The sequence below is a fragment of the Microcebus murinus genome, chromosome X, assembly GCF_040939455.1.
Source record: "Microcebus murinus isolate Inina chromosome X, M.murinus_Inina_mat1.0, whole genome shotgun sequence".
In the NCBI taxonomy this organism is placed as follows: domain Eukaryota; kingdom Metazoa; phylum Chordata; class Mammalia; order Primates; family Cheirogaleidae; genus Microcebus; species Microcebus murinus.
In genome coordinates, this window is record NC_134136.1 from 5574151 (window position 1) to 5598891 (window position 24741).

General features: G+C 55.6%; 3 protein-coding genes across 4 annotated transcripts; 1 reads left to right on the forward strand and 2 right to left on the reverse strand.

Moving 5' to 3' along the window:
* Window positions 1-445: 445 nt before the first annotated feature.
* Window positions 446-4337, reverse strand: LOC105855300 (uncharacterized protein CXorf49-like). The gene is made up of 6 exons (XM_012736176.3): window positions 2972-4337; window positions 2280-2445; window positions 1689-1765; window positions 1368-1413; window positions 735-776; window positions 446-616 (listed from the first exon to the last, which is right to left on the reverse strand). The coding sequence occupies exons 1-6, from the start codon at window positions 4205-4207 to the stop codon at window positions 612-614; spliced, it is 1572 nt and encodes a 523-aa protein (XP_012591630.2). The 5' UTR covers window positions 4208-4337; the 3' UTR covers window positions 446-611.
* Window positions 4338-6735: 2398 nt separating this feature from the next.
* On the forward strand, window positions 6736-10199 carry LOC105855302 (uncharacterized protein CXorf49-like). Of its 2 annotated transcripts, none has more exons than XM_075999393.1 (6): window positions 6736-7514; window positions 8638-8794; window positions 9305-9381; window positions 9651-9696; window positions 9864-9913; window positions 10020-10199. In XM_075999393.1, the coding sequence occupies exons 1-5, from the start codon at window positions 6888-6890 to the stop codon at window positions 9902-9904; spliced, it is 948 nt and encodes a 315-aa protein (XP_075855508.1). In that variant the 5' UTR covers window positions 6736-6887; the 3' UTR covers window positions 9905-9913; window positions 10020-10199. The 2 variants fall into 2 exon arrangements, with proteins under 2 accessions (XP_075855508.1, XP_012591631.2); XM_012736177.3 differs by having other exon boundaries at window positions 9864-9905.
* An 8284-nt stretch (window positions 10200-18483) lies between these two features.
* LOC105882178 (uncharacterized protein CXorf49-like) lies at window positions 18484-22323 on the reverse strand. Its single transcript, XM_012784335.2, has 6 exons — window positions 20986-22323; window positions 20298-20463; window positions 19722-19798; window positions 19404-19449; window positions 18765-18806; window positions 18484-18651 (listed from the first exon to the last, which is right to left on the reverse strand). The coding sequence occupies exons 1-6, from the start codon at window positions 22213-22215 to the stop codon at window positions 18647-18649; spliced, it is 1566 nt and encodes a 521-aa protein (XP_012639789.2). The 5' UTR covers window positions 22216-22323; the 3' UTR covers window positions 18484-18646.
* Window positions 22324-24741: the final 2418 nt, after the last annotated feature.

The window sequence follows — 24741 nt, forward strand, 5'->3', positions numbered from 1 at the left end:
GTGCCGCGTGGCATGAGCTCAGGGACAGGGACCATCACGCGTGTGGTGGGACAATCACAGACCTCAGAGCCAGAAAGGAACATGAGTGGGGACTTAAACCATCTGCTTCAAACCCTCCCTTGAGTGGGTGGGCTTGATTTTTCAGGCTGAACCTTCGACCCCGACCCAAGTGGTGGTTTCTTAGCAGGGTAACAGCGGGGCTGGCGTCTGGGTGCAGACGTGAGGCAGAGACTTTCCAACTTGGGATTCTGACACACACACAGCCTATACCCAGGGCGCTCCTGTGAGACCGAGACGGGGCTGCCACCCAGTCTTGGCCCAGGCGCCCCACAGGGAGAGGGCCAACCCCAAAGTGCAAATGTACCCTTCCTAAAGTATATAAAATGGACAAACACCCGCACCCCTCCAACGGAGAAAGAGGGCAGACCACAGAAGATGAGAATATGAGAGCTACTTTAATTGGATAGTTTGCTATAAACTGGGGTCAGGAGAGGACAAGAGCAGGTGATGAGAGGAAGCCGTGGGTAACGAATAAACAGCAGTAACCAGCTTGGCCGCAGCTCCTAGGCTCCAAAGGCACCAGCTGCTTGTCTTGTAGGAAGAGGCTGGGTTCAACCTGTCAAGCAGAGCACAGTCATCGATGGACCAGGAACCAGGGCCCCCCCACAGCCCCTAGAATAGTACGTGTAACACTCGTACAGTATAGTAAAAGGAATAGTACGTGTAACACTCACTTGAAAGGGCCTGGAACTTGTTAGCGAGGCACTGCATGGCCGCTGGAATAGAGAGGCATAACTGGGCCCTTCAGACATAGGATACCGAAACCCACCTCGCTGTCCCTGGGATGAACCGCCCAGCCCTGCAACCTGAAACCTCAGCAGCCCCTGTCCAGGCAGCCCTGGGACCCACTCACCCCCCACCACCTGAATTAAACGTGGGAATGTCTTCTAAACGGAAACAAAATGTGGAAGTATTTCTCAAACTCTGGGGCACACCAGAACCATTCAGAATGTGTTAAAACGATAAATAAGCAAAGAAACAACAAGGAAACCCATATAAGCCATACCAAGCAGGGAAGGGGGAAATAAAGGAGGTAGAACTAAACATGCCCAGGGAAGGAGCCCAGTGGGATTCCTTGGCAAAGTGTACATGGAGCGAGCCGACACATTTCTATCTGTGCAACCCTGGCTGTGAGCTCACAGAAGGCTCCAGGGCCAGGCCCGCTTGGTTCTCCCCACAGGAACCTCTCTTTCAGTGAGGCCGCCGGCATCTGCAGCCCATCCCTGCCCCGTGTCCTCAGCACATGCAGGAAGACACCGTGGACTGTCCCAGTCCCTGCCCCAGCCCAAACCAGGGGTTCATCATACCTAGTTGCTGTTTAAGGTCGTCTCTCTCTCTCTGCAGCTCGGTACACTGTGAGCCCAGAGGACGCAGGAAGAAGACAAATGATCAGTGTATTCTGGCCTCCCTTCTCCTCGTCCTCCCTCTCACCCGTGGCCCTCACATGCCCCACCACCCACAGCACAGTGGCCAGAGCAGCAAGGAATCCTCAGGGGAAAGGAGGAGCCCAGTCTCTGGTGGGTGGGGGATGGGAGGAGGAGGGCACGACACAGAATTCAGTTTAACCTCGACACGGATCCCACCATCCAGAGAGGACATTGGTTTCTAGAAGCCAGAACAGGCTTTACCCGAGGACAGGCCTGCACTCCCGGTGGTTGCTGCTGCCTTTCTGGTCTTCGGACATGGACAGGTGGCTTCTGGTCACCTGAAAGACAACACGGAATCCAGCTTCCACACCTCACAGCCTGCAGGTGGATGGGGCCTAATGGGGTCTAAAGTGAGGCAGCATCAGTCTCTACTGGCAGCAAGTGGCTCCTGCTCAGCCCAGCAGCTGCTGGATTCTCTCTGGGCCTGCCTTCTGTGTTCCTGTTCCCCAGTGTCAGGCCATCTGTGCCCGTGGCCCCCTAGCATTGTGGCTGTGGGTTGGACGCTAGCACAGCTGCAGCCACAGCCAGCCCTGGGAGGAGTGATGGGCATGAACAGGACTAAACTTAAAAGACTCAGTTCTATCTACTGTGCTGAGTCTGCTTCTGGAGTCAGAGCTGGGGTGCTGCTACGATTCCCAAATCCTATCCCAGGCCTGTCAACACCCCTTTCCTGTGGGAAAGCTGTGTGGGTAGGCAAAGAGGCTTGGGAACAAGGCTCAGCCTGCAGAAGTATCAGAGCCGGAGGTTGCCTTCCTCCACCCGCCCCCTCCCCTGCACTCCTATCACACTCACCAGACTCATTACAGGGTGCATGGCCTCTGGGCGAGATGCCTCCCTGGCTCAAGGCGGAGGTCTGTAAGCTTCCTGAAACTTGCCGGGCTCTGGTGTTGGGGTCGCCACTGCCGAATTCTCCACGATGCATGTGCAGGCAAGGTGGCCCTGGCCTGGGCGTTGGAAGCTGAAAGAAAACTTTCTCAGAGCTGGGCCAGGGCGTGAGTGTGAACATGTATGTACAGGGGCTCTGGTGAGGTGGGCAGTAAAGAGGATAATTCAGAGGCTATAATCTTATTAGCACTTTCTCCATCAGACAGCCCTAGGCCGGCAGGCAGGGCTCAGCCAGGGAAAACGGGGATGCTGAGACACTCCAAGCCCCTTGATAGGCAGGCTTGGGGAACGGTATGAAAGGAGGAGTCAGGAGGCTATTGAGTCTAGACACCCAAGATTTGCAGCCCAAAATTTACAGGGTCCTCTGATCCATCCTAGCCCCTCTCTGGGGAAAGAGGCAGGAAAGATGGAAAGGGTCAAGAACAGTACCTAGCATGTACCCAGTGCTCTCTTAATGTGTGCCCCTACTAAGATGGCCACCATGGGGCATCCTAATGACCTTGGGATCACAAGGACAGACCTTGAGCAAAGGACAGAGTAAAGATGCCTGTTTGGGGGAGGGGAAGTGTGGGCAGACAGGAAGACGATGTCATACTCACTTGGGCCTTTGGGCCTGGATCTCTATTGGCGTCACTATCATCTCTGGACACAGGTTGGGAATCCTTTGCCTTCCTCGCCCCAGATTTCTTCCCAGTGCTGCTGTTCTTGGAGTGTTTGGGTGCCAAGGACAGCAACGAGTAGCTCTTAGACCTCCCAAGCAGGGGAACACCAGCGATTGGGGGGAAGGTGGCTGGTTCCAGGGGAACTGCTGACAGTCTCTGCCCCCATGGAGGAAATACTCTCCCCAGGGCCATGTTTGAGGTGGCCCCTAGGAACTTCTTCTCCTGGGCCACCTTCTTCTTAGGAATGGCCCGGGGCAGACTGCCCACAGCAGCAGCAGCAGCAGCAGCGGCTCCTGAGAAGCTGGGCCCGCTGCCTGCCTTCCCCGACACCACACTCTGCATTTTCTTTGAGGATGAGCTGCCCAGTTCTCCAACGGCCTGCCTTCCCTTGCCTGAAGTGAGTGCTCGGGAAGCAGAGGTCAAGAGAAAGCCTGGCGTGGGAAGGAAGTCCTCCCTGACAAGCAAACTCGAGTGTCTGGGTGTGTCCCCGGGATCCTCGGCGCTGCTGGGCTCGCCCGGGTCTCCTCCTTTGGGGTAAATGCTCACCCTCATCGGCACCTCACTGATCTCACTTTGTGACTCGGGGTCGGAAGGCAGCTCGACCAGGCCTACCACGGAGGGCCGCTGGGGAACCCTGCCGCCCGCGCTCTGCTTACTTTTAGCGCCTCTTTTCTGGTTCCCGCGGGCCCGGACTTTCCGGGGCGCCATGACAGGGGGAGGGGCGGCAGAGGCGGCCAGGGCGCCTCGACCACTCAGACCTGCCCCCAGGTCCGGCCACACGGTGGACACTTGGGCGTCGCGGCCCTCTGAGCACGGGTGGCTACGGACGCCCCGGAAAGCCCAGTCGCTCATCGGCTGCACGATGGCCATCGATTTGTCAGCCAGGAGGGACTCGTAGTCTAGATCGTCCCCCATCTCGTCAGTCGGGGTGCAGGGGCGGCCTTCCCGGCCCCAAAGCACGGTCCTTCCCTCCTCTATCACTTGCTGCTCAGCCTCGAAGCCCTTGGGGTCTGCCAGCCCGCCCCCACCCTTGAGGCTCCGCGGCGTCCCCACATTGAGGCCTAGGCCGGGGCCCCGCGGGCCTCTGAGGCCTCCCCGGGGGACGCTGGCCCGCTCCCCGCCCTCCAGGCCGAAAGCGGCCTCCGAAACAGACACCTCATCAGAGGAACTCATGTCGCCGGTTCCATCTATCCCGGTTGTGGGCAGATGGTCGCCCTTGTCACGGCAGGATGGACCCGCACACGCTCGCCTCAGGAGTAGCCGGGTCTAAGGAGGCGCGGTTGCCTCAGGCGCTGCACGAGATGACCTCAAACAACGCGTGGCTTCCGTGACCCTGGATGCCCTCACCGCAGCCTTGTCATTGGTCTGCTCTCCCAGGCTCCACCAATCAGCGCGCCCATTGTTTGGTCGACTCTAGGGCCCCAACCAATAGGGACGAGGGCAGTTGGTTTGCCCCGAAGCCTGTCGTTTGTCTCCTTGGTTGCCCGTTGTGTCACAGGGTCCTGGCCTCGTGCACTCGTCCCACCTCTTTCTCACAGTGCCTCTGCCGGGCATCTGCTTTCACACTGAGAGCCACGTCTCTGAGCCTCAGTTTCCCATCTGTAAAGTGGGCTAAGTAACAGCACCCAGTTCAGGGGTTTGTGAGGGTCAATGATGGATGCGAAGCACCCAGCGCACAGAGGATTTGCATGGCTCTATTCCACAACACTTGCCACCCGATAGGAAGCCCACAGTCAGTAATCAGAGGATTCACGGTTTTCTTTTCCATGTCTTTGAAAAATTCCCTTGCTGCTTCTCAGATTGGATAATTTCAGTTGACCCTTTTTGAAGTTCACTGATTCTTTGCCTACTCAAAACTACAATTGGCCCCCTTGGTGGGTTTTCATTTCAGTTATTGCACGTTCAGCTGCATAATCGTGCTTTGGTTCCTTTTCGTAGTGTCTTTTTATTTATATTGTCTATGTGGTCATGTATTATGCTTCTGCTTTATTGAGTTCTTTGAGTGTATTTGAGACAATGAAGTTAACCTCTGTGTTTATTACGTCTAAGATCTGTGCTTCCTCAAGCACAGTTTCTGTTAATATCTTCTGTGAATTCGCCATCCTCATGGGGTTTTTAATTTTTTGCATGCTTAGTTTGTTTTTAAAAATGACATTTTGGGTATCGTAACATGGTTACTCTGGACATTGTATTCTAGGGTATTTTTTTTCTTGGTGTGGGATGTCGTTATTTATTGTCTTCTAAACTATTTTTGTAATTAGTATTCTTTGTCATGTGTGCTGTGTTCCTTTAGTTATTGTTCAGCTAGTGGTTTTTATTTAATTTATTTTTTCTTTTTTTATTGTATATTTTTTTATGTTCTTATTTTTTGCCACAGGTTCATCTGCATCATGAGCTAGTGTTTTGACCAAAAGTAGCATCCTTGAATTCCAGGGGCGGGAGGCAGTGTGCAGTAGGAGTGGAATAGGAAGAGGAGAAGGAGGAGAAGGAAGAAGAATGAGGAAGAACAACAAAAACCTCTTGCAGTCTTTGCACATTTGTTCTATGCTTAGGCATTTGTTCAGTGCTCAACCAGGCCATTTAAAACTCCACCATAGACTTCACTTCTTGCCTGCACAGAGACCAGAATAGCAGCCAGACTTGAGAGTTTAGGGTCTTTTGAGAGTTGAGAGTTGAGGAGTTGAGGAGGACTTGAGAGTTTAGGACTTCTCTAAGCATGCATCCAGCCCTGGACATGCACATGGCTTTCTAAATTCCCCAGTAAACATGGACAATTTTGAATGATCTAATTTCCCCATGTCCCCAGCTTTTCCTCCTAAGCTTTCATCACTCTTTTGACTAGCCCAGGACAGACTAGAACAGACAAAATTCTTCGAGGTAAGTCAGCTGGGCTCTCTTTAGAAGCAGAGACCAGAGTCTCACACTGGGAATGTAGACTGAGTATAAAGAAATGCCAGTGAGGCCGAGCGCGGTGGCTCACGCCTGTAATCCTAGCACTCTGGGAGGCCGAGGCGGGCGGATTGCTGAAGGTCAGGAGTTCAAAACCAGCCTGAGCGAGACCCCGTCTCTACCATAAAAATAGAAAGAAATTAATTGGCCAACTAATATATATATATATATATATATATATATATATATATATATATATATATCAGCCGGGCATGGTGGCTCGTGCCTGTAGTCCCAGCTACTCGGGAGGCTGAGGCAGGAGGATCGCTTGAGCCCAGGAGTTTGAGATTGCTGTGAGCTAGGCTGACGCCACGGCACTCATTCTAGCCTGGGCAACAAAGTGAGACTCTGTCTCAAAAAAAATAAATAAATAAAAAGAAATGCCAGTGAGCCAGCCGGGGTCCCAGGGTACGGATGAATAAAAATGCCACAATTCTTACATGGAATTGTTAGATTGCCCTTTTTTTAGTTGAACATTTACTTGGTTGCTGTAAACCCTAATTATTTACTTTTTGTTGATGTTTGGATGCTTTCATACAGGGACTGATGGTTGAAGCTATCTGCTTCACCACGTTTACAGATGTTCATGCAAACAAAGCACCCTCGTCCCTATTGGTTGGGGCCTGAGAGGCTGCCAAACAAGGAGCGCGCTGGATGGTGGGGGCTGAGGGAAGCCAACCAATGAGAAGGCCGCGGCGCCCAGAAGGCGGGCGTTGAGCAAGCTTGGAAGCCTCGAGCTTTGTTGCATTGTTTGAGGCCGTCACGCGCGAACACTGAGGCAACGGCGTCGCTCAGCCGGTTAGCCGGTTAGAGGTCGTTGCTCCTGAGGCGGGCGAGTGCTAGGCTCTCCCGCCGGGAACAGGGCAACCATCTGCCTTCAGCCCCGGCAGATCGACCCAGCGACATGAGTTCCCCCGATGAAGTGTCTGTTTGTGGGGCCGCTTTCGGCCTGGAGGGTGGGGAGCAGGCCAACGTCCACCCAGCTGTGCCTGGAGCCCCGCGGGGCCCCATCGTAGGCCTTGATGTGGGGACGCCGCGGAGCGGCGAGGGCGAGGGCGGGCTGGCAGACCCCGAGAGTTTCGAGGCTGAGCAGGAAGTGATAGAGGCGGGAGGGGCCGTGATTTCGGACCAGGAAGGCCAGCTCAGCACCCCGACAGTTAAGAAGGGGAACGACGTGGACTTCGAGTCCCGCCAAGCTGACAAATCTGTGCCCATCATGCAGCCGCTGAGCGACTGGGCTATCCGGGGTTTCCGCAGACACTCTTGCACTGAACGCCGCAATGCCCAAGTGTCCACCCTTTGGCCTGACCTAGAATCAGGTCACAGTGTTAGAGGCACGTTCACCACCTATGCCACCCCTCCACCGGTCATTGTACCCCGGAAAGTCTGGGCCCGTGGGAACCGGAAAAGAGGCGCTAAAAGTAAGCTGAGAATGGGCTGCAGGGCTTTCCAGCAGCCCTCCATGGAAGGCCTGGTCGAGCTGCCTTCCGACCCCGAGTCGCCAGATGAGTTCAGTGAGATACCGATGAGGGTGAGCATTTCCCCAAAGGAGGAGACCTGGGCGAGCCCAGCAGCCCCGAGGATCCCGGGGAAACACCCAGACACTCGAGTTTGCTTGTCAGGGAGGACTTCATTCCTATGCCAGGACCTTCTTGACCTCTGCTTCCCGAGGACTCACTTCAGGCATGGGAAGGGTTGGAGAGCTGGACAGCTCTTCCTCTAGGAAAATGCAGGGTGTGGTGTGGGGGAAGGCAGGCAGCGGGCCCAGCTTCCCAGGAGCTGCTGCTGCTGCCGTGGGCAGCCTGCCCTGGGCTGTTCCTAGGAAGAAGGTGGCCCAGGGGAAGATGTTCGTAGGGGCTGCCTTGGCCCTGGGGAGAGTATTTCCTCCATGGGGGCAGAGACTGTCAGCAGTTCCCCTGGAACCAGCCACCTTTCCCCCAATCGCTGGTGTTCCCCTGTTCGGGAGGTCCAAGAGCTACTTGTTGCTCTCATCTGGACCCAAAGAGTCCAAGCACAGCAGCACTGGGAAGAAATGTGTGATCAGGAAGGCAAAGGAATCCCAGACTGTAGACAGAAGCGATAATGGCCCAAATAGAGATCGAGTCCCAACGGCCGTATTAAGTGGGACAACATTTTCCTGTCTGCCCACACTTCTCCCCAACACAGGCATCTTTACTATGTCCTTTGCTCAAGTGCTGTCCTTGTGAGTCCACGGACATTGGGATGCCCAATGAGAATCATCTTAGTAGGGGCACACATTAAGAGAGCACTGGGTACGTGCCAGGCACTGTTCTTGACCCTTTCCATGTCTCCTGCCTCCTCCCCAGAGAAGAGCTGGGCTGGCAGCTGCTTTGGATTGGACAACCCTTAAAAGTTTGGGCTGCAAAGCTTGGGTGTCTAGACTCATCAGCCTCCTGACTCCTCCTTCCTAGCTGTTCCCCAACTTTGCCTGGCAGTGGGCCTGGGCTGTCTCAGCATCCCCCTGTTTTCCCTAGCTCAGTCTGGCCTGCAGGCCTGGGGCTGACTGAGGGAGAAAGTGCTAATAAGATTATCGCCTCTGATTTCCCCTCCTTACTGCCCACCTCACCCCATCCCTGCACATACATGCTCACACTCACACGCCCTGGCCCAGCTCTGAGAAAGTTTTCTTTCAGCTTCCAACGCCCAGGCCAGGGCCACCTTGCCTGCACATGCATCGTGGAGGATTCGGCAGTGACTACCCCCACATCAGAGCCATCCAAGTTCCTGGAAACTCACAGGCCTGGGCCTTGAGCCAGAGAGGTGTCACACCCAGAGGCCCTGCACCCTCCAGTGAGTTGGCGGGTTTGGTAAGAGTGGAGGGGAGAGGTGTGGAGGAGGACAAGGTCTGGCTCTGTTGCTCTCTGGGGCTAAGCCTTGCTCCCAGGCTTTCCTTCCTACCCCGACAGCTCTCCCAAAGGAAACGGGGTGTCGACAGTGCTGGGGTGGGGGGATTTGTAGCAGCACCCCAAACTCTGACTCGAAAACTAGACTCTCAGCAGAGCAGAGACTTTTAAGGTAAGTCCTGTTCAACCCCATCACTCCTCCCAGGGCTGGCTGTGGCTGCAGCTGTGCTAGCCTCCAACCCAGAGCCACAATGCTAGGGGGCCACAGGCACAGATGGCCTGACACTGGGGAACAGGAACAGGGAAGGCAGGCCCAGAGACAAGGCTGCAGCTGCTGGGCCGAGCAGGAGCCACTTGCTGCCAGCAGAGGGTGACGCTGCCTCACTTTAGACCCCAGTAGGCCCTGTCCTCCTCCAGGCTGGGAGGCTTGGAAGCTGGATTCTGTGTTGTCTTTCAGGTGACCAGGAGCCACCCGTCCATGACCCAAGACGGGAAAGGCAGCAGCAGCCACCAGGATCACAGGGCTGTGTTCGGGTAATGCCTGGTCTGGCTCCTAGAAATTTAGTTTCTAACTAGATGGTGGGATCCGTGTCCAGGTTAAAGTGACTTCTGTGTCATCCCCTCCTCCTCCCATCCCACACCAACTAGAGACAGGGCTCCTGCTTTCCACTGAGGATTCCTTGCTGCTCTGGCCACTGGGCTGTGGGCAGTCAGTGAAAGGCCACGGGTGAGAGGGAGGACGAGGAGAGAGGAGGCCAGAATGCACTGATCATTTCTCTTCCTCCTGCATCCTCTTTGGCTAGTGTGCTAAGCTGCAGAGAGAGATGGATGGCCCTTTGGTGCAACCAGGTATGATGAACCCCTGGCTCAGGCTGGGTAGGGGTTGTGGCAGACCATAGTACCTTCCTGCAAGTGCTGGGTCCAGGGGGTAGGGATGGGCAGTTCCCCCCGGGGGGGAGGGGATGGGTCTCCGTATCTCTATGTCTGGAGTGCCCGATTATGCTTCTCTATTCCAGCGGCCATGAAGTGCCACGGTGACAAGTTCCAGGCCCTTTGAAGTGAGTGAGTGAGTGTTACACGCACCATCTCTCTTCCAGCAAAGCTGGTTGCTTCTGGGGACTGTGGGCTGGCCCTGGCTTGAGGTGGGACCCTGACTGTGCTCTGTTTGACAGGTTGAACCCAGCCTCTTCCTACAAGACAAGCAGCTGGTGCCTTTGGAGCCCAGGATATATGGCCAAGCTCGTTTTCTCCATTTCTATTTCAGCCACTGCTTCGTCTCATCCCCTGATCTTGCCCTCTCCTCACACCAGTTTACAGCAAATTATCCAATTAAAGTATCTCTCATATTCTCATCTTCTGTGGTCTGCCTTCTTTCTAGGGTGAAGGGGGAGTTGCCGGTAGGGGTGGGGCCAACAGCTCCATTTTCGAGCATTTGAAGCCGGGTTCCCTGACACCCTGTGCTTGGCCCTCTCGCTGCAGGGCGTCTGGGCCGGTATCTGGGTGTCAGCCTTGTGCTCAGACTCACCATAGCACCCTGGGTCCAGCCTCTATACAGGCCCTGCCCGGCCTCATCAGCAGGCTGTCTTCATTGTCCCTCCAAATGTCCTCTGATTTGGGGGTCTCAAGCTTCCCACTGTGTGCCGCTCCTCCCCCTCCCCTTCAGCAGGAACTAATTGACCTCCTGCCAGAGATCCCACCCCTCTTTGCCTTCCTCGATGGTTCGCTGTCCTGGTTCTCCCCCCTCGCCCTTCTTTTCTGTCACGAGCATCCTTGGTCTCTCCCATGGCTTCATGCCCCTGGCCTTTCCCGCACGGTCATTGCAGCAGGTGTTAAAGAGCACGGTTGAGCTCCTCCCCAGCCGGGGCCCCGGTCTCTTTCTGGAGTCACGCTCTCCCTCTGGTGCCACCACGTACACGCACAGCTCGGCCAGGAACCCGAGCATCATCCTCAGTTCCTCTGTAGCCCTCACCTTTGACACTCGCTTACCAAACCCCGGGAGTTCTCCCGCCATACTTGCAGTGGAGGGGTGGAGCGAAAGGGGAGCTGCAGGGAGCAGGGGAGAAGGGAGCAGGTTGGTCTCCGGGCTGCAGGTGGGGGGACTGAGTGCGCTCTGCTGCCTCGGGGCTCCGCGGCCTCCACTTGGACAAGGCCAGTTAGTTTCCAGAGCGAGTGTGCATGCTAGGTCTGAATGTTCTTGGATGGTCCCCATCAGACACCGTTTGCCACCTCCATGCCACAGACTTGGCTGGACGTGATGTTTCCGTGTCCCAGCTCAATCTTCCAGACTGCCTCCCGAGGCCACATGAGATTCCGTCTGAGCTCCCTGTTGTGACCTCACCCTCCCTGACAGCTGGGGTCGCCTCCTTCCTTCGGCCAGGGTCCCGGGCCGGCCGGCCTGACACTCGCAGGGACACATTGATGTGAGTGAGGTGAGTGCACGTTCTGCCAGCTCCCATCGTCCAGAGACTGGGTGTTTCCCAGACAAGCAGGGGACAAGTGCAGATACCATCCGGGGTGAGCGTGTGCAGGGAGGGATCCGTCTGTGTGTGTGTCTGTGTGTCTTTCTGTGTGCTTGTGAATCTCATCGGCCATGACCTCCCAGGAGGGAGAAAGAGCTGATTCAGGGAGCGGGGCAGTGGGCCAGCATCCTCAAGGGATCCAAGGAGTCGAAGCAAGGGTGGGGTCTACCTTTCACAAGAGGTGTTCTTCAAGTGCGGAAAACACACAGGAGCGCCCAGAGTGGGTGGAAGTGGAAGTGGCCAAGCCCAGTGCCGGGCGCCAGGGCTCTCAGATGCTGGAGTCCCCGGAGTAGGCCCTGGATCCTCTGTGTGATGAATATGACGTCCCAAAAGTCCTGTGCGTGTGGGTGGATGATAGCGTGAAGGCTGGCTATGACACAGTAGGTAGGACGTGCCTTCCCTGTGAGGCAAAGGGCTCCCGTGGGAGACTGCCCCGTGTGAGTTGACCGAGTCACGGGTAGGATGGGCACAGTGAGGATGGAAAGTAGGGAAGAGGGACAGCACTTGGAAAACTGCTCAGGCGTGGCACCACCCCTGCCCATATTCTCACTCTGCCTCCTTTCCGTGCTGCGTGGCATGGATAAGGGAACCCCTATCTGTTACTTGGTGCATCAGGCACCAGAGACCCCAGCCACTCACCACATCAGCATAAAACTAACCTGTTTCCTGGCCCATCAACTAGTCTATTGCCTGGCACCAGCATAACACTAAATCTATTGCCTGGTGCATCAACATAATATTAACCTACTGCCTGACACATCAATTGACCTGCACCTGATACCCCACCCCTTGGACCACCCCAACTTAATAAAAATGGGAAAAATCAGGTAGACAGTGCTCATAATTTGGTGTCGAGGCCCCTCTCAGCCTGCTGATAATAAACTTTGATTCTCTTAATCTCTGTGTTACCCTCAGTTTGTCCTTGAGCCCACCTGCTGTTAACACTTGCTGTAACATTTTGGTTCCCTGACCGGGAAAACCGTTCTCGCTGGCCCCTTGAAGCCACCAGTTCAGGAACAGGCGCAACGACCAGCGGAACCTCAGTGACAGAAGCACACCGGCACCAACGGCCATTTGGCGGAATATCTTTGTTCCCGAAGAGCTGCCGCCAGCCGTGGGGTCCCAAACTCGTCCGGAGAAGCTGGAGGGAAGGACAAGTCAAATCAGGTCTGGAGGCATTGGACCAGATCAGGCCCATCAGATGACGGAAGAGGGGCTTGATCACCTCCTGAGTGCAGGGAATCCGCAGGGTGGGAATGTGTAACCTCTGCGTGTCTGAGTGAGTGAGTGGTTCCACGGCTACGGAACCTGAGTGGGGCCTCACCTGCGGTTCTGCAGCGATATCGTACGACGTAACAGTGATTCACTCCCCCAAAGGGATCGACCAGGCCCGGGGTTTATAGGGGTACACCTTAGCCAAGATGCGCCTAAGTTCCCGTGAGGGACGCAGCCAGGCGGACACCTGAGAGAACCCGAGCCCTTTGTCTGTTAAGCTGGGACACCATTCAAGTGTCTAAGATGGGTAGCGTAGAATCTAATCCTACAGTCCTTAAATGCATCTTAAAGAACTTTAAGAAGGGTTTCACAGTACATTACGGTGCCACACTGAGTCCCAGTAGACTTAGGGCCCTCTGTGAACAGGAGTGGCCCACATTCGGGGTTGACTGGCCTGCAACAGGAACCTTAAACCTCCCCACAGCTCGAGCACTTTGGAGAATCATGACCTGGACTCCCGGCCACCCCGACCAATTCCCTTACATAGATTCATGGCTAGAGATTGCTCAGACCGTGACCCCTTGTGGCTGGTTCTGTGCTAATAGGGACAGAGCAGGATTTTTGTGGCCCAAAGGACCAGAGACTCCAAACTGTCCAAACCCATCTATCAGGAAGCTCCTGAAGGGAATCCACCACCACTGCCCTACAACCCTACCGTGACTCCTATAGTACCCCCGAATCCACCAGACACCCTGCCATGGTCAGTCTCCCCGCCGCCAGTTCCAGACCAACCGGGTGCTGACACTCCCATCACCCGCCGGCTATGGTCAGCTCAGGCCCCAACTTCAGCCCTCCCGATGCCCCTACGAGAGGTGCGAGGTCCGAGGCAGGTTACAGATGATGGGTCCGTTCAGCCAGGTCAGCCAGTCCTGTACTATCAGCCCTTCTCCACCACTGACCTTCTCAACTGGAAGCACCACACCCCACCATACTCTGAGAAACCTCAGGCCCTCATTGACCTCCTGAAATGCACCTTCAAGACCCACCATCCCACTTGGGAAGGCTGCCGCCAGCTCCTTCTGACCCTTTTAACACAGAAGAACGACGCAGGATTGTATCTGGGACTCAGACTTGGCTCCAGGACCAGGCTCCAGCAGGGAACTTGGACATGGAGCAGTGGGCACAAAGAGCAGCACTGAGGCCAACCTGGATTGGGATTTCAACTCCCCGAGTGGACGAGAGGACGAGAGGCACTTAGAAGGTATCAGGAAGCTATCCTCCATGGGGTCCACGAGGAAGCCAGAAAACCAACCAAAATGAACAAAGTCGCTCTGATCACCCAGAAACGGGAGGAATCCCGAGCAAATTCTACAAGCGCCTTTCTGAGGCCCACTGAGTCTACACACTCTTCGACCCAGAGGTGGCCTAAAATCAGTGCATGGTAAACATGCATTTGTTGGGCAGTCCTATCCTGACATCAACAGAAACTTCAGAAACTAGACAGATTTTCAGGAATGAACATCATTGCAGGAATGAACGTCACGCAGCTGATGGAAGTGGCCCAGAAGGTCTATGTTAATGGAGACCGGACTGCCCCGAGGGAGAGTGACAAGAGAATGAAACAGAAAGCTGCTCTCCTGGCCGCTGCCCTCAGAAGACCTGACGCAGCCAAGAGACCTGGCCCGCCACGGGAACGAGGACCCAGCAGTGAGGGACCCTGAAGCCTGACCAGTGCGCCTATTGTAGAGAGTTTGGTCACTGGAAGCATGAATGTCTCCACAAAGGAAACCTCCCACCACCACCAGGAACCTGCCCAGGGGCTTCCAGCAGGAGCCAGAAACCCAGGACCTCATCAGTCTCGCTGGGGTCAACTCGGAATAGGACCGACCGGGTTCCCTGACTTTTGAACCCCAGGAACCTCCGGTCGCAATGGAAGTGGGGGGCCAACCAATAACGTTCAGGGTGGACACTGGGGCAGAACGCTCGGTGGTAGGAACCCTAGTGACTCCACTTACAGAGTGGAAAGCCACCATTGTGGGAGCCACAGTAGCTCGACCCTTCTGCCTGTCCCGAATGTGCCAGATGGGGGCCACCAGATAAAACTTGAATTCCTATGCGTAGCGGACTGCCCCCTTCCCCTCCTGGGTCGAGGTCTCCTGAGCAAACTGGAAGCCCAGGTCACCTTCCACCCAGGAGGGACTGCGAGCCTCACGCTCGGCGCCACAGAGACTCTCTTAATGACAGCCGCCCTCCTGCCAGTGGAAAAGCCCAATGCAGGCGCATACCGGCCCGTCCAAGACCTGCGACTGATGAAAGAGGCCGCAGTGCCTCTCCGCCCAGTGGTCCGGAATCCATCCACCCTCCTGGGCCTCATTCCTCCTGATGCTGCCTGGTTCTCCTGCCTGGACTTGAAGGATGCTTTCTTCCGCCCGCGGCTCGCTCCGAAGAGCCAGGCCCTGTTCGCCTTCGAGTGGGAGGATGCTCAGACTAGAAGCAGATCGCAGCTGACCTGCACGCGGCTACCACGGGGATTAAAAACTCACCAGCAGTATTCGGGGAGGCTCCAGCCACTGACCCCATCTCCTTTCTGTGAGAGGAAACGCGCCGCACGCTTCTACAGTCCGTCCGTGACCTGCTTCTAGCGGGCCCAGCCAGAGACGACGGCCGCCGGGGAGCCCGGCGCCTGCTCCAGCTGCTCACTGACGCGGGGTACAAAGCCTCCTGGCAAAAGGCACAGATCTGCAGGCGACAGGTGAGGCACCTGCGTTTCCACATCACTCAGGGGCGCCGGGCGCCGGGCGGGGAGCGGAAGCACGCCGTCTGGACGATTCCCAGGCCCACCACTCGGAGACGACTCAGAGTCCCTCGGAGCGGCCGCATTCTGCCGCGTCCGGACCCCACGTTTCTCCCAAAGGCCAAGCCTCTGGACGAGGCCCTAGGCGGGCCTGAAAACAAAGAATTGGAACAGGCTGAGAGTCAGGAAAGGGCCTTCCAGGAAATAAAAGACTTACTAAAATGTGCCACCGCACTAGGGCTAGCGGAAGTCACCAAAGACTGTAACCTCTTTGTACACGAGAAGAAACAAGTGGCTCCTGGGGTTTTGACTCAAACTGTGGGCCCGTGGCAGAGACCAGCGGCTTACTTGTCGAAACAATTGCACCTGATAGCGGCAGGAAGGCCACCTTGCCTTCGCGCACTGCCGGCCACTGTCCTGCTAGTTAAGGAAACAGACAAACTCATACTGGGACAAGTGTGCGCGAGTCCCTCATACAGTTATGTCTCTAATGAACACCTCAGGGCACCAGGGGCTCTCAAGCAACCAGTTAGCGCAATACCAGGGACTGCTCTGGGAAAATCTGCGGGTCACCCTGGAGACCGAGGGGACCTTGAATCCCGCCACCCTCCTACGCACGGAGACAGGCCCCCGGCCCATGACTGCGCCGAGGTGGTACAGGAGGTCTACGCCAGTCGGTCAGATCTGAAAGACAGGACTCTACCGGCACCGGACATAGAACTCCACATGGATGGCCGTACTTTTATCCTGAATGGGAGACGACTGGCGGGCTTCGCAGTCACCACAGTTGATGAGGTCATCACGTCAGCTCCTTTGCCCCAAGGGTGGTCGGCACAAAGGGCGGAGCTGTGGGCCCCCATCCAAGCCCTCAGGCATGCCCGGGGTAAGAAGGCAAACGTACACACAGGCTCTCAGCATGCCTTTGCCACAGTACATATCCACGGGGCAATATACAGGGAGAGGGGACTGCTGACTGCAGGCGGAAAGGACATCCAAAATAGGGATGAAGTCCTCCAAGTGCTGGAGGCAGTTTGGGAAGCAAAAGAAATTGCAGTCATCCACTGTCGAGGCCACCAAAAGGGCACAGATCCAATTGCCACCGGCAATGGCCTGGCAGACCAGGCTTCACTGCAGAGGTCATACAAACCCTACCAAGGCACTAGGAAATGGAAACCACACAGCCTACAGGCCACAGAGCTCAGGGAAAGCGGAGCGCATGAACCGGACCCTCAAGACCACTCTGGTGAAGCTATGTCAGGAAACGCAATTACCCTGGATAGACATGCTAAGCTTAGCCCTGTTCAGAGCCAGGTGCACACCAGGGCCCACAGGATATTCGCCCTTTCAAATCCTGTTCAGTAGACTCGGCCCACTCATCAAGTGATTAAGGGGAGACATTACACAACTAGGGGAATTGAATATAAACACACGCCTCTAAGCCTCAGCCAAAACTATGCGCCATATCCACCACACTGTCCCAGAAAAAAACCCTATCGCCCTGGGTCTCCCTGTCCACCCCCATCAACCAAGGGATCTAGTCTGGGTAAACGACTGGAAAAGAACACCCTTAGGGCCCACCTGGAAGGCTCTCCATGCTGTTAACAGTGTAGGTATCACTCCATGGATCCATCAGGCCCGGGTGAGAAAGGCTGAACCAGACAACTCTGGACTGCACATGAGGACCAGCAGGACCCACTCAAGATCCGCTTAACTGTCTCCCAACCAGCACAGCCACACGCAGGACTGACCAGAAGTGAATGGGACCACTGGCCCTAGCCCTCATCGGGCTTGTAATGAGTTTACCGGGATCGGACTCTGCTCGGTAGCTCCGGAGATTGGCCTGTACGGCAGAGGGCGTCTCTAACTGTGGTATTTTGGCTGATTATAGGATGTCTACTCCTGCCTCAGGCCCTACCCTCCTCCTGGTTGGGGCACTCGCCCTAACAACTGTGGCAGAGAAACCCTGCCCTGAGGCTTCTTACGCTAGGACTTAGATTCCCTCCACTAACAGAATTACTGGAGGCTTCTGGACCACGGGAGGTTTCACGGTCAGCACCTACACGCCGAAGACGTGTTATAGTCAGCGTGCGCCACATTGGGGAGACAAATACTGGACTGGCACCATTACGGGCCCCTGCATAGTGAGCGCAATTAGAAAATTTATAGACAACTATAACGTGGAGAGCAACAGCTCACATAATGGCCTTACGAGGCTATCGCCCACTGGGAAACGACGCCCTATAGTAGACACATAAGGGCAACAAGGGGGGAATGATAAGGGAAACCCCCATCTAGTGCTTGCCGCATCGGGCACTGGAGGAACCCCCCCAATCACGGAAGATCCACATCTGCATCACCTGTTACCTGGTCATCAACTAGTCCATTGCCTGGCACCAGCGTGACACTAAATCTGTTGCCTGTCGCATCAACATAATATTAACCTATTGCCTGACACATCAGCTAACCTACACCTGATACCCCACCTCTCAGATCACCCCAACTTCATAAAAGTGTGAAAAATCGGGTGGATGGTGCTCAGAATTTGGTGGTGAGGCCCCACTGAGCCCGCCGGCGAATAAATTTTGAGGCTCTGACTCTCCGAGTGCCGCTTGGTTTGTCCTTGGGACCACCCGCTGTAACACTTGCTGTAACAGCATGAGCTGAGAGTGAGGGACCATCACGCGTGTGGTGGGACAATCACAGACCTCAGAGCCAGAAAGGAACATGAGTGCGGACTTAAACCATCCGCTTCAAACCCTCCCTTGAGACGGTGGGCTTGATTCCGCAGGCTGAACCTTTGACCCCGGCCCAAGTGGTGGTTTCTTACCAGGGTAACAGTGGGGGTTGGCGTCTGGGTGCAGACGTGAGGCAGAGAGTTGGGATTCTGACACATCCAGAACCTACACCCAGGGCCCTCCTGTGAAACCGAGCATGGGGCTGCCACACAGTTCTTGGCCCAAGTGCCCCGCAGGGGGAGGGCCGGAGCCCGGAGTGCAAGGGTAACGCTCCTAAAGTATGCAAAATGGACCAGCACCACCACCCCTACCCTACCCCACAATGCCCCCTCCCCCAAGAAAGAGGAGGGAACACAGAAGATGAGAATATGAGAGCTACTTTAATTGGATAGTTTGCTGTAAACTGGGGTCAGGAGAGGACAAGAGCAGGTGATGAGAGGAAGCCGTGGGTGAACAATAAACGGAAGGAACCAGCTAAGCCGCAGCTCCTGGGCTCCAAAGGTACCAGCTGCTTGTCTTGTAGGAAGAGGCTGGGTTCAACCTGTCAAGCAGAGCACAGTCAGGCTGGGGCCACGAGCCAGGCAGCCCATAGACCCGCAAAAGTCACCAGCTTTGCCAGAAGAGGAATGGTACGTGTAACACACACTCACTCACTTAAAAGGGCCCGGAACTTTTCAGTGAGGCGCTGCATGGACACTGCAACAGAAAGGCATGACCGGGCAGGCACTCCAGAAATAGGGATACCGAGACCCACCCCCTTCCCGGGGGAACCACCCAGCCCTGCAACCCGAAACCTCGGCAGCACCTGTCCAAGCAGCCCTGGGACCCACTCACCCACCCCCCACCTGAATTAAATGTGGGAATGTCTTCTAAATGGAAACAAAATGTAACACTGCATCTCCTGTTCTGGGGCACACCAGACCATTCAGAACGTGTTAAAAGGGCAAACAAGCAAAGAAACAGCAACGAAACCGGACAAGCTATACCAAGCAGGGAGAGGGGGAAATAAAGGAGGTGGCACTAAACGTGCTAAAGGAAGGAGCCCTGTGGGATTCCTTGGCAAAGTGTACACGGAGCTCATGGGATACATTTTTTTCCGTGCAACCCTTGGCTATGAGTGCACAGAAGGTTCCAGGGCCAGGCCCGCTTGGTTCTCCTCCCCACAGGACCCTCGCTCTCAGGGATACCACCAACACCTGCAGCCCATCCCTGCCCCGTGTCCCCAGCACCTGCAGGAAGATACCGTGGTCTGTCCCAGTCCCTGCCCCAGCCCGAGCCAGGGGTTCATCATACCTAGTTGCTGTTTAAGGTCGTCTCTCTCTCTCTGCAGCTCAGCACACTAGCCCAGCGGACGGGGGAGAAAGAGAAATGATCAGTGTATTCTGGCCTCCTCTCTCCTCATCCTCCCTCTCACCCGTGGCCCTCACATGCCCCACCGCCCATAGCACAGTGGCCAGAGCAGCAAGGAATCCTCAGGGGAAAGGAGGAGCCCTGTCTCTGGTGGGTGGGGGATGGGAGGAGGAGGGCACGACACAGAATTCACTTTAACCTGGACACGGATCCCACCATCCAGACAGGACATTGGTTTCTAGGAGCCAGACCAGGCATTACCTGAGGACAGGCCTGCGCTCCCGGTGGTTGCTGCTGCCTTTCCAGTCTTTGGCCATGGACAGGTGGCTCCTGGTCACCTGAAACACAACACAGAATCCAGATTCCATGCCTCACAGCCTGGAGGAGGACAGGGCCTACTGGGGCTAAAGTGAGGCAGAATCCCCGACTGCTGGCAGCAAGTGGCTCCTGCTCGGCCCAGCAGCTGCCGGATTCTCTCTGGGCCTGCCTTCCCTGTTCCTGTTCCCCAGTGTCAGGCCATCTGTGCCTGTGGCCCCCTAGCATTGTGGCTCTGGGTTGGACGCTAGCACAGCTACAGCCACAGCCAGCCCTGGGAGGAGTGATGGGCAGGAACAGGACTTCACTTAAAAGACTCAGCTCTGCTGTGCTGAGTGTACTTCTGGAGTCAGAGTTTGTGGTGCTGCTACAACTCACATCCCAGGCCTGTCGACACCCGGTTTCCTCTGGGAGAGCTGTCTGGGTAGGCACAGCGCCTGGGAGCAAGGCTCAGCCCCCAGAAGTGAGGAGCCAGAGGCTGCCCTCCTCCACCCCTCTCCCCTCCACTCCTATCACACTCACCAGACTCCCTGCAGGTTGCATGGCCTCTGGGCATGATACCTCCCTGGCTCAAGGCTGAGGCCTGTAAGCTTCCTGGAACTTGCCGGGCTCTGGTGTTGGGGTCGCCACTGCCGAATTCTCCACGATGCATGTGCAGGCAAGGTGGCCCTGGCCTGGGCGTTGGAAGCTGAAAGAAAACTTTCTCAGAGCTGGGCCAGGGCGTGTGAGTGTGAACATGTATGTGCAGGGGATGGGAGGAGGTGGGCAGTAAGGAAGGGAAATCGGGGGCCAGGCTATAATCTTAGTAGCACTTTCTCCCTCAGTTAGCCCCAGGGCTCAGTCAGGGAAAACCAGTGGATGCTGTGAGTGTCCAGGCCCCTACCACACAGGCTTGGGGAAAGGCTAGGAAAAGGTATTCAGAAGGCTGAAGAGTCTGGACATCCTAGCTTTGCAGCCCAAAATTTACAGGGTCATCTGATCCATCCCAGCCCCTCTCTGGGGAAAGAGGCAGGAAACATGCAAAGTGTCAAGAACAGTGCCTGGCAGGTACCCAGTGCTCTCTTAATGTGTGCCCCTACTAAGATGATTCCGATTGGGCATCCCAGTGACCGTGGACTCACAAGGACAGGCCCTGAGCAAAGGACAGAGTTAAGATGCCTGTGTCGGGAAGGGGAAGTGTGGGCAGACAGCAAGAGGATGTCATACTCACTTGGGCCTTTGGGCCTGGATCTCTATTGGCGTCACTATCATCTCTGGACACAGATTGGGAATCCTTTGCCTTCCTCGTCCCAGATTTCTTCCCAGTGCTACTATGCTTGGAGTGTTTTGGTCCCAAGGACAGCAACGAGTAGCTCTTGGACCTCCCGAGCAGGGGAACACCAGCGATTGGGGGGAAGGTGGCTGGCTCCAGGGAAACTGCCGACAGTCTCTGCCCCCATGGAGGAAATACTCTCCCCAGGGCCAAGTTTGAGGCGGCCCCTAGGAACTTCTTCTCCTGGGCCACCTTCTTCCTAGGAACGGCCCGGGGCAGGCTGCCCACAGCGGCCGCAGCAGCGGCTCCTGAGAAGCTGGGCCCGCTGCCTGCCTTTCCCCACACCACACCCTGCATTTTCTTCGAGGAAGAGCTGTCCAGCTCTCCAACGGCCTGCCTTTCCATGCCTGAAGTGAGTCCTCGGGAAGCAGAGGTCAAGAGAGAGCCTGGCGTGGGAAGGAAGTCCTCCCTGACAAGCAAACTCGAGTGTCTGGGTGTGTCCCCGGGATCCTCGGCGCTGCTGGGCTCGCCCGGGTCTCCTCCTTTGGGGTAAATGCTCACCCTCATCGGCACCTCACTGAACTCACATTGTGACTCGGGGTCGGAAGGCAGCTCAACCGGGCCTACCACGGAGGGCCGCTGGGGAACCCTGCCGCCCGCGCTCTGCTTACTTTTAGCGCCTTTTTTCTGGTTCCCGCGGGCCCGGACTTTCCGGGGCGCCATGACGGGGGGAGGGGCGGCAGAGGCGGCCAGGGCGCCTCGACCACTCAGACCTGCCCCCAGGTCCGGCCACACGGTGGACACTTGGGCGTCGCGGCCCTCTGAGCACGGGTGTCTGCGGACACCCCGGATAGCCCAGTCGCTCAGCGGCTGCACGATGGCCATCGATTTGTCAGCCAGGAGGGACTCGTAGTCTAGATCGTCCCCCATCTCGTCAGTCGGGGTGCAGGGGCGGCCTTCCCGGCCCCAAAGCACAGTCCTTCCCTCCTCTATCACTTGCTGCTCAGCCTCGAAGCCCTCGGGGTCTGCTAGCCCGCCCTCCCCCTCGCCGATCCGCGGCGTCCCCACATTGAGGCCTAGGCCGGGGCCCCGCGGGCCTCCGGGATCAACTTGGCGAACGCTGGCCCGCTTCCCGCCCTCAAGGCCGAAAGCGGCCTCCGAAACAGACACCTCATCAGAGGAACTCATGTCGCCGGTTAGATCTGTCTGCGTTGTGGGCAGATGGTCGCCCTTGTCACGGCAGGATGGACCCGCACACGCTCGCCTCAGGAGTAGCCGGGTCTAAGGAGGCGCGGTTGCCTCAGGCGCTGCACGAGATGACCTCAAACAACGCGTGGCTTCCGTGACCCTGGTTGACCTCACTGCAGCCTTGTCATTGGTCCGTTTTCCCAGGCTCCACCAATCAGCGCGCGTCTTGTTTGTGCGCCCCTAGAGTCCCAACCAATAGGGACGAGGGCGGTTCGTTTGCCCTGAAGCCTGTCGTTTGTCTCCTTGGAAGCAGGTTGTGTCACGAGGACACAGCAGGGTCCTGACCTCATGCACTCGTCCCACCTCTTTCTCGCTGTCCCTCTGCCAGGCATCTGCTTTCACACTGAGAGCCACGTCTCTGGGCCTCAGTTTCCCTTCTGTAAAGAGGGCTAAGTAACAGCACCCAGCTCAGGGCCTCGTGAGGGTGAATGATGGCTGGGAGGCGCCATCGTAGGGAGGACTTGCAGGCTCTATTCAGCAACGCTTGCCACCTGATAGCAAGGTGGGCAAGGAAGCCCACAGTCAGTAATCAGAGGATTCGCGGTTTTCTTTCCTACATGTGTGAATCATATGAAAACACCCTTGCTGTTTAGATGGGGCTAGCGCTGAATCTGTATATTGCTTTGGGTAGCGTGGACATTTTAATAATCTTCCAATCCTTGATTGAGCACGCGGTATCTTTCCATTTACTCATGTCTTTTCTGTCATCAGTGTTTTATAGTTTTGGTGTGCAGAGCTTTCACCCCCTTGGATAAATTTATTCCTAAGTATTTTTTTTTACCATGCTATTTCGGTGAACGTTAATAGTTTGTTGTTAGTGTATAGAAATGCAAGTGATTTTTGTATGTTGCTTTTCTATCCTGCAACTTTACTGAATGTCTTTATTAGTTGTAACAGCTTTTGGTGCAGTGTTTCAGGTTTTCTATATGTGAGATCATGTCATCTTGAAGCAGAGATCATTGAACATCTTACTTTCTGATTTGGGTACCTTTCATTTCTTTTTCTTACAATAGGTAATCAAATGGGTGCGTGGCTGTGTGCTCATGACACTTTATTGGTGTGGCAGTTGGGCAGGCCAGAGCTTTCCCACCTCCCCAGGCCCCCAGTCCCTCACTGTGAATTTATTCAAGGAAGCAGGAATCCCCATGGTCAACGATCCCCTAAAAGATGATCACCATCACTCATCCTGAAGGTGCAATTATACAACATTTACTATGTGGCTGGCTCTCTTCTGAGTGCTGTAGATAAATATTAACTCATCCTCATGACAGTGCTAGGTCAAAGTACCTACTATTACCACCTTCGTACAGGCAAGGAGACAGGCACAGAGAGGTTCAGCGACTTGCTCAAGGTCATTTGGTGTCATTGGCAGGAAGGAAACCAGGCAGTCAGGCTCCATAGTCCGTGCTTTGTTAAAACTGCAAAACAGCCACTCCCCGAATGACCTGGCAGACCTGCCGGGTACATCTTCTGGAGAAACGCTGGTAGGTGTAGTGGACAAGGACACATGCACACGGATGTCGGTGAAGGGAAAATCGGGTACTGCTCTAAATCCCATCAGTGAGGGGGTGGACGGATGCCACGTGGCATATGCATCCAGTAGGTTAAAACTCAGCAGTCCAAAGGAGCACACGAGGCTGTGTTAACAAACTTCAAAAAACTCTCATGACCGCATGCAGCAAGTTGCAGAACAATGCATAGATTTGCATGCGCATTCGTAAACGGAAAAACCCAAACCAATCCTGTGTGTCATTTGGGACTGCATACAGGTATACGAAAAAATACTTTTTTTTCCGTTTTGTTTTTAAGCCTGGAAAGGACACACAACAAAGGCCTCACGGTGGTGGTGGTGGCATGCCAATTTTCTGTCATATTGCCTCTGGAGCTACGGGTTCCCAGCTTCCCTGAGCTGAGCAGTCCCGATACGTGGGGAGGGGTCCCTTCCTTGGTTTCTCTGAGGCCCTGGAGTGTTAGAATTTCCTTTGCTTGTCACCCAGCCCTACTGCAGCCGCCTCTCATACCTTTCCTCCAGACTCATTCCTTTCACACCTTCCTTCCTCGCTTTCCCGCTCATGTTCCCTGTCTTTCCCGGTACCTCTGCCTTGTACACCCTCCTCTGACTGGTCTCCAGGCGTGGCCTGGGGTGTCTGAACCCTTGCCCGCGGGAAGTCGGGTCCCTGGTTTCTGTGGGTCCACACCTGAGAAGCCCACTGTGCTGGGGGTTACAGGGCAGGGTCGACTGGGTCTGCTAGAAATCGGCCATCGTCCACGTCTGGGGCAGGCCCTCCCCAGTGCCTGCCTGGGTCTGCGTGACTCCTCACGCTCCCTGCAATGACTTTTAAAGACACGGAGCACTGTTTCAGCCATGTGAGAAGTATAACAACAGGCATGGGAAAATCTCTCGTGCCTACCACCCATTTTAAGAAACATTACCAAGTCGCTCAGAAACAAAGAAAGGGGGCAAAG

Bases quoted from the DNA above. Each gene is read 5' to 3' on its own strand.
- LOC105855300 (XM_012736176.3), bottom strand. From the start codon at position 4,207: ATGAGTTCCTCTGATGAGGTGTCTGTTTCGGAGGCCGCTTTCGGCCTG. The intron at 1,766-2,279 runs GTGAGTGTGATA...GTTGTCTTTCAG, and splicing joins TGCACCCTGTAATGAGTCTG to GTGACCAGAAGCCACCTGTC. The intron at 1,414-1,688 runs GTAAAGCCTGTT...CTGGGCTCACAG, and splicing joins GAGTGCAGGCCTGTCCTCGG to TGTACCGAGCTGCAGAGAGA.
- LOC105882178 (XM_012784335.2), bottom strand. From the start codon at position 22,215: ATGAGTTCCTCTGATGAGGTGTCTGTTTCGGAGGCCGCTTTCGGCCTT. The intron at 20,464-20,985 runs GTGAGTATGACA...GTTTTCTTTCAG, and splicing joins ATCCAGGCCCAAAGGCCCAA to CTTCCAACGCCCAGGCCAGG. The intron at 19,450-19,721 runs GTAATGCCTGGT...CCGCTGGGCTAG, and splicing joins GAGCGCAGGCCTGTCCTCAG to TGTGCTGAGCTGCAGAGAGA.
- LOC105855302 (XM_075999393.1), top strand. From the start codon at position 6,888: ATGAGTTCCCCCGATGAAGTGTCTGTTTGTGGGGCCGCTTTCGGCCTG. The intron at 7,515-8,637 runs GTGAGCATTTCC...GTTTTCTTTCAG, and splicing joins TCAGTGAGATACCGATGAGG to CTTCCAACGCCCAGGCCAGG. The intron at 9,697-9,863 runs GTATGATGAACC...TCTCTATTCCAG, and splicing joins TGGCCCTTTGGTGCAACCAG to CGGCCATGAAGTGCCACGGT.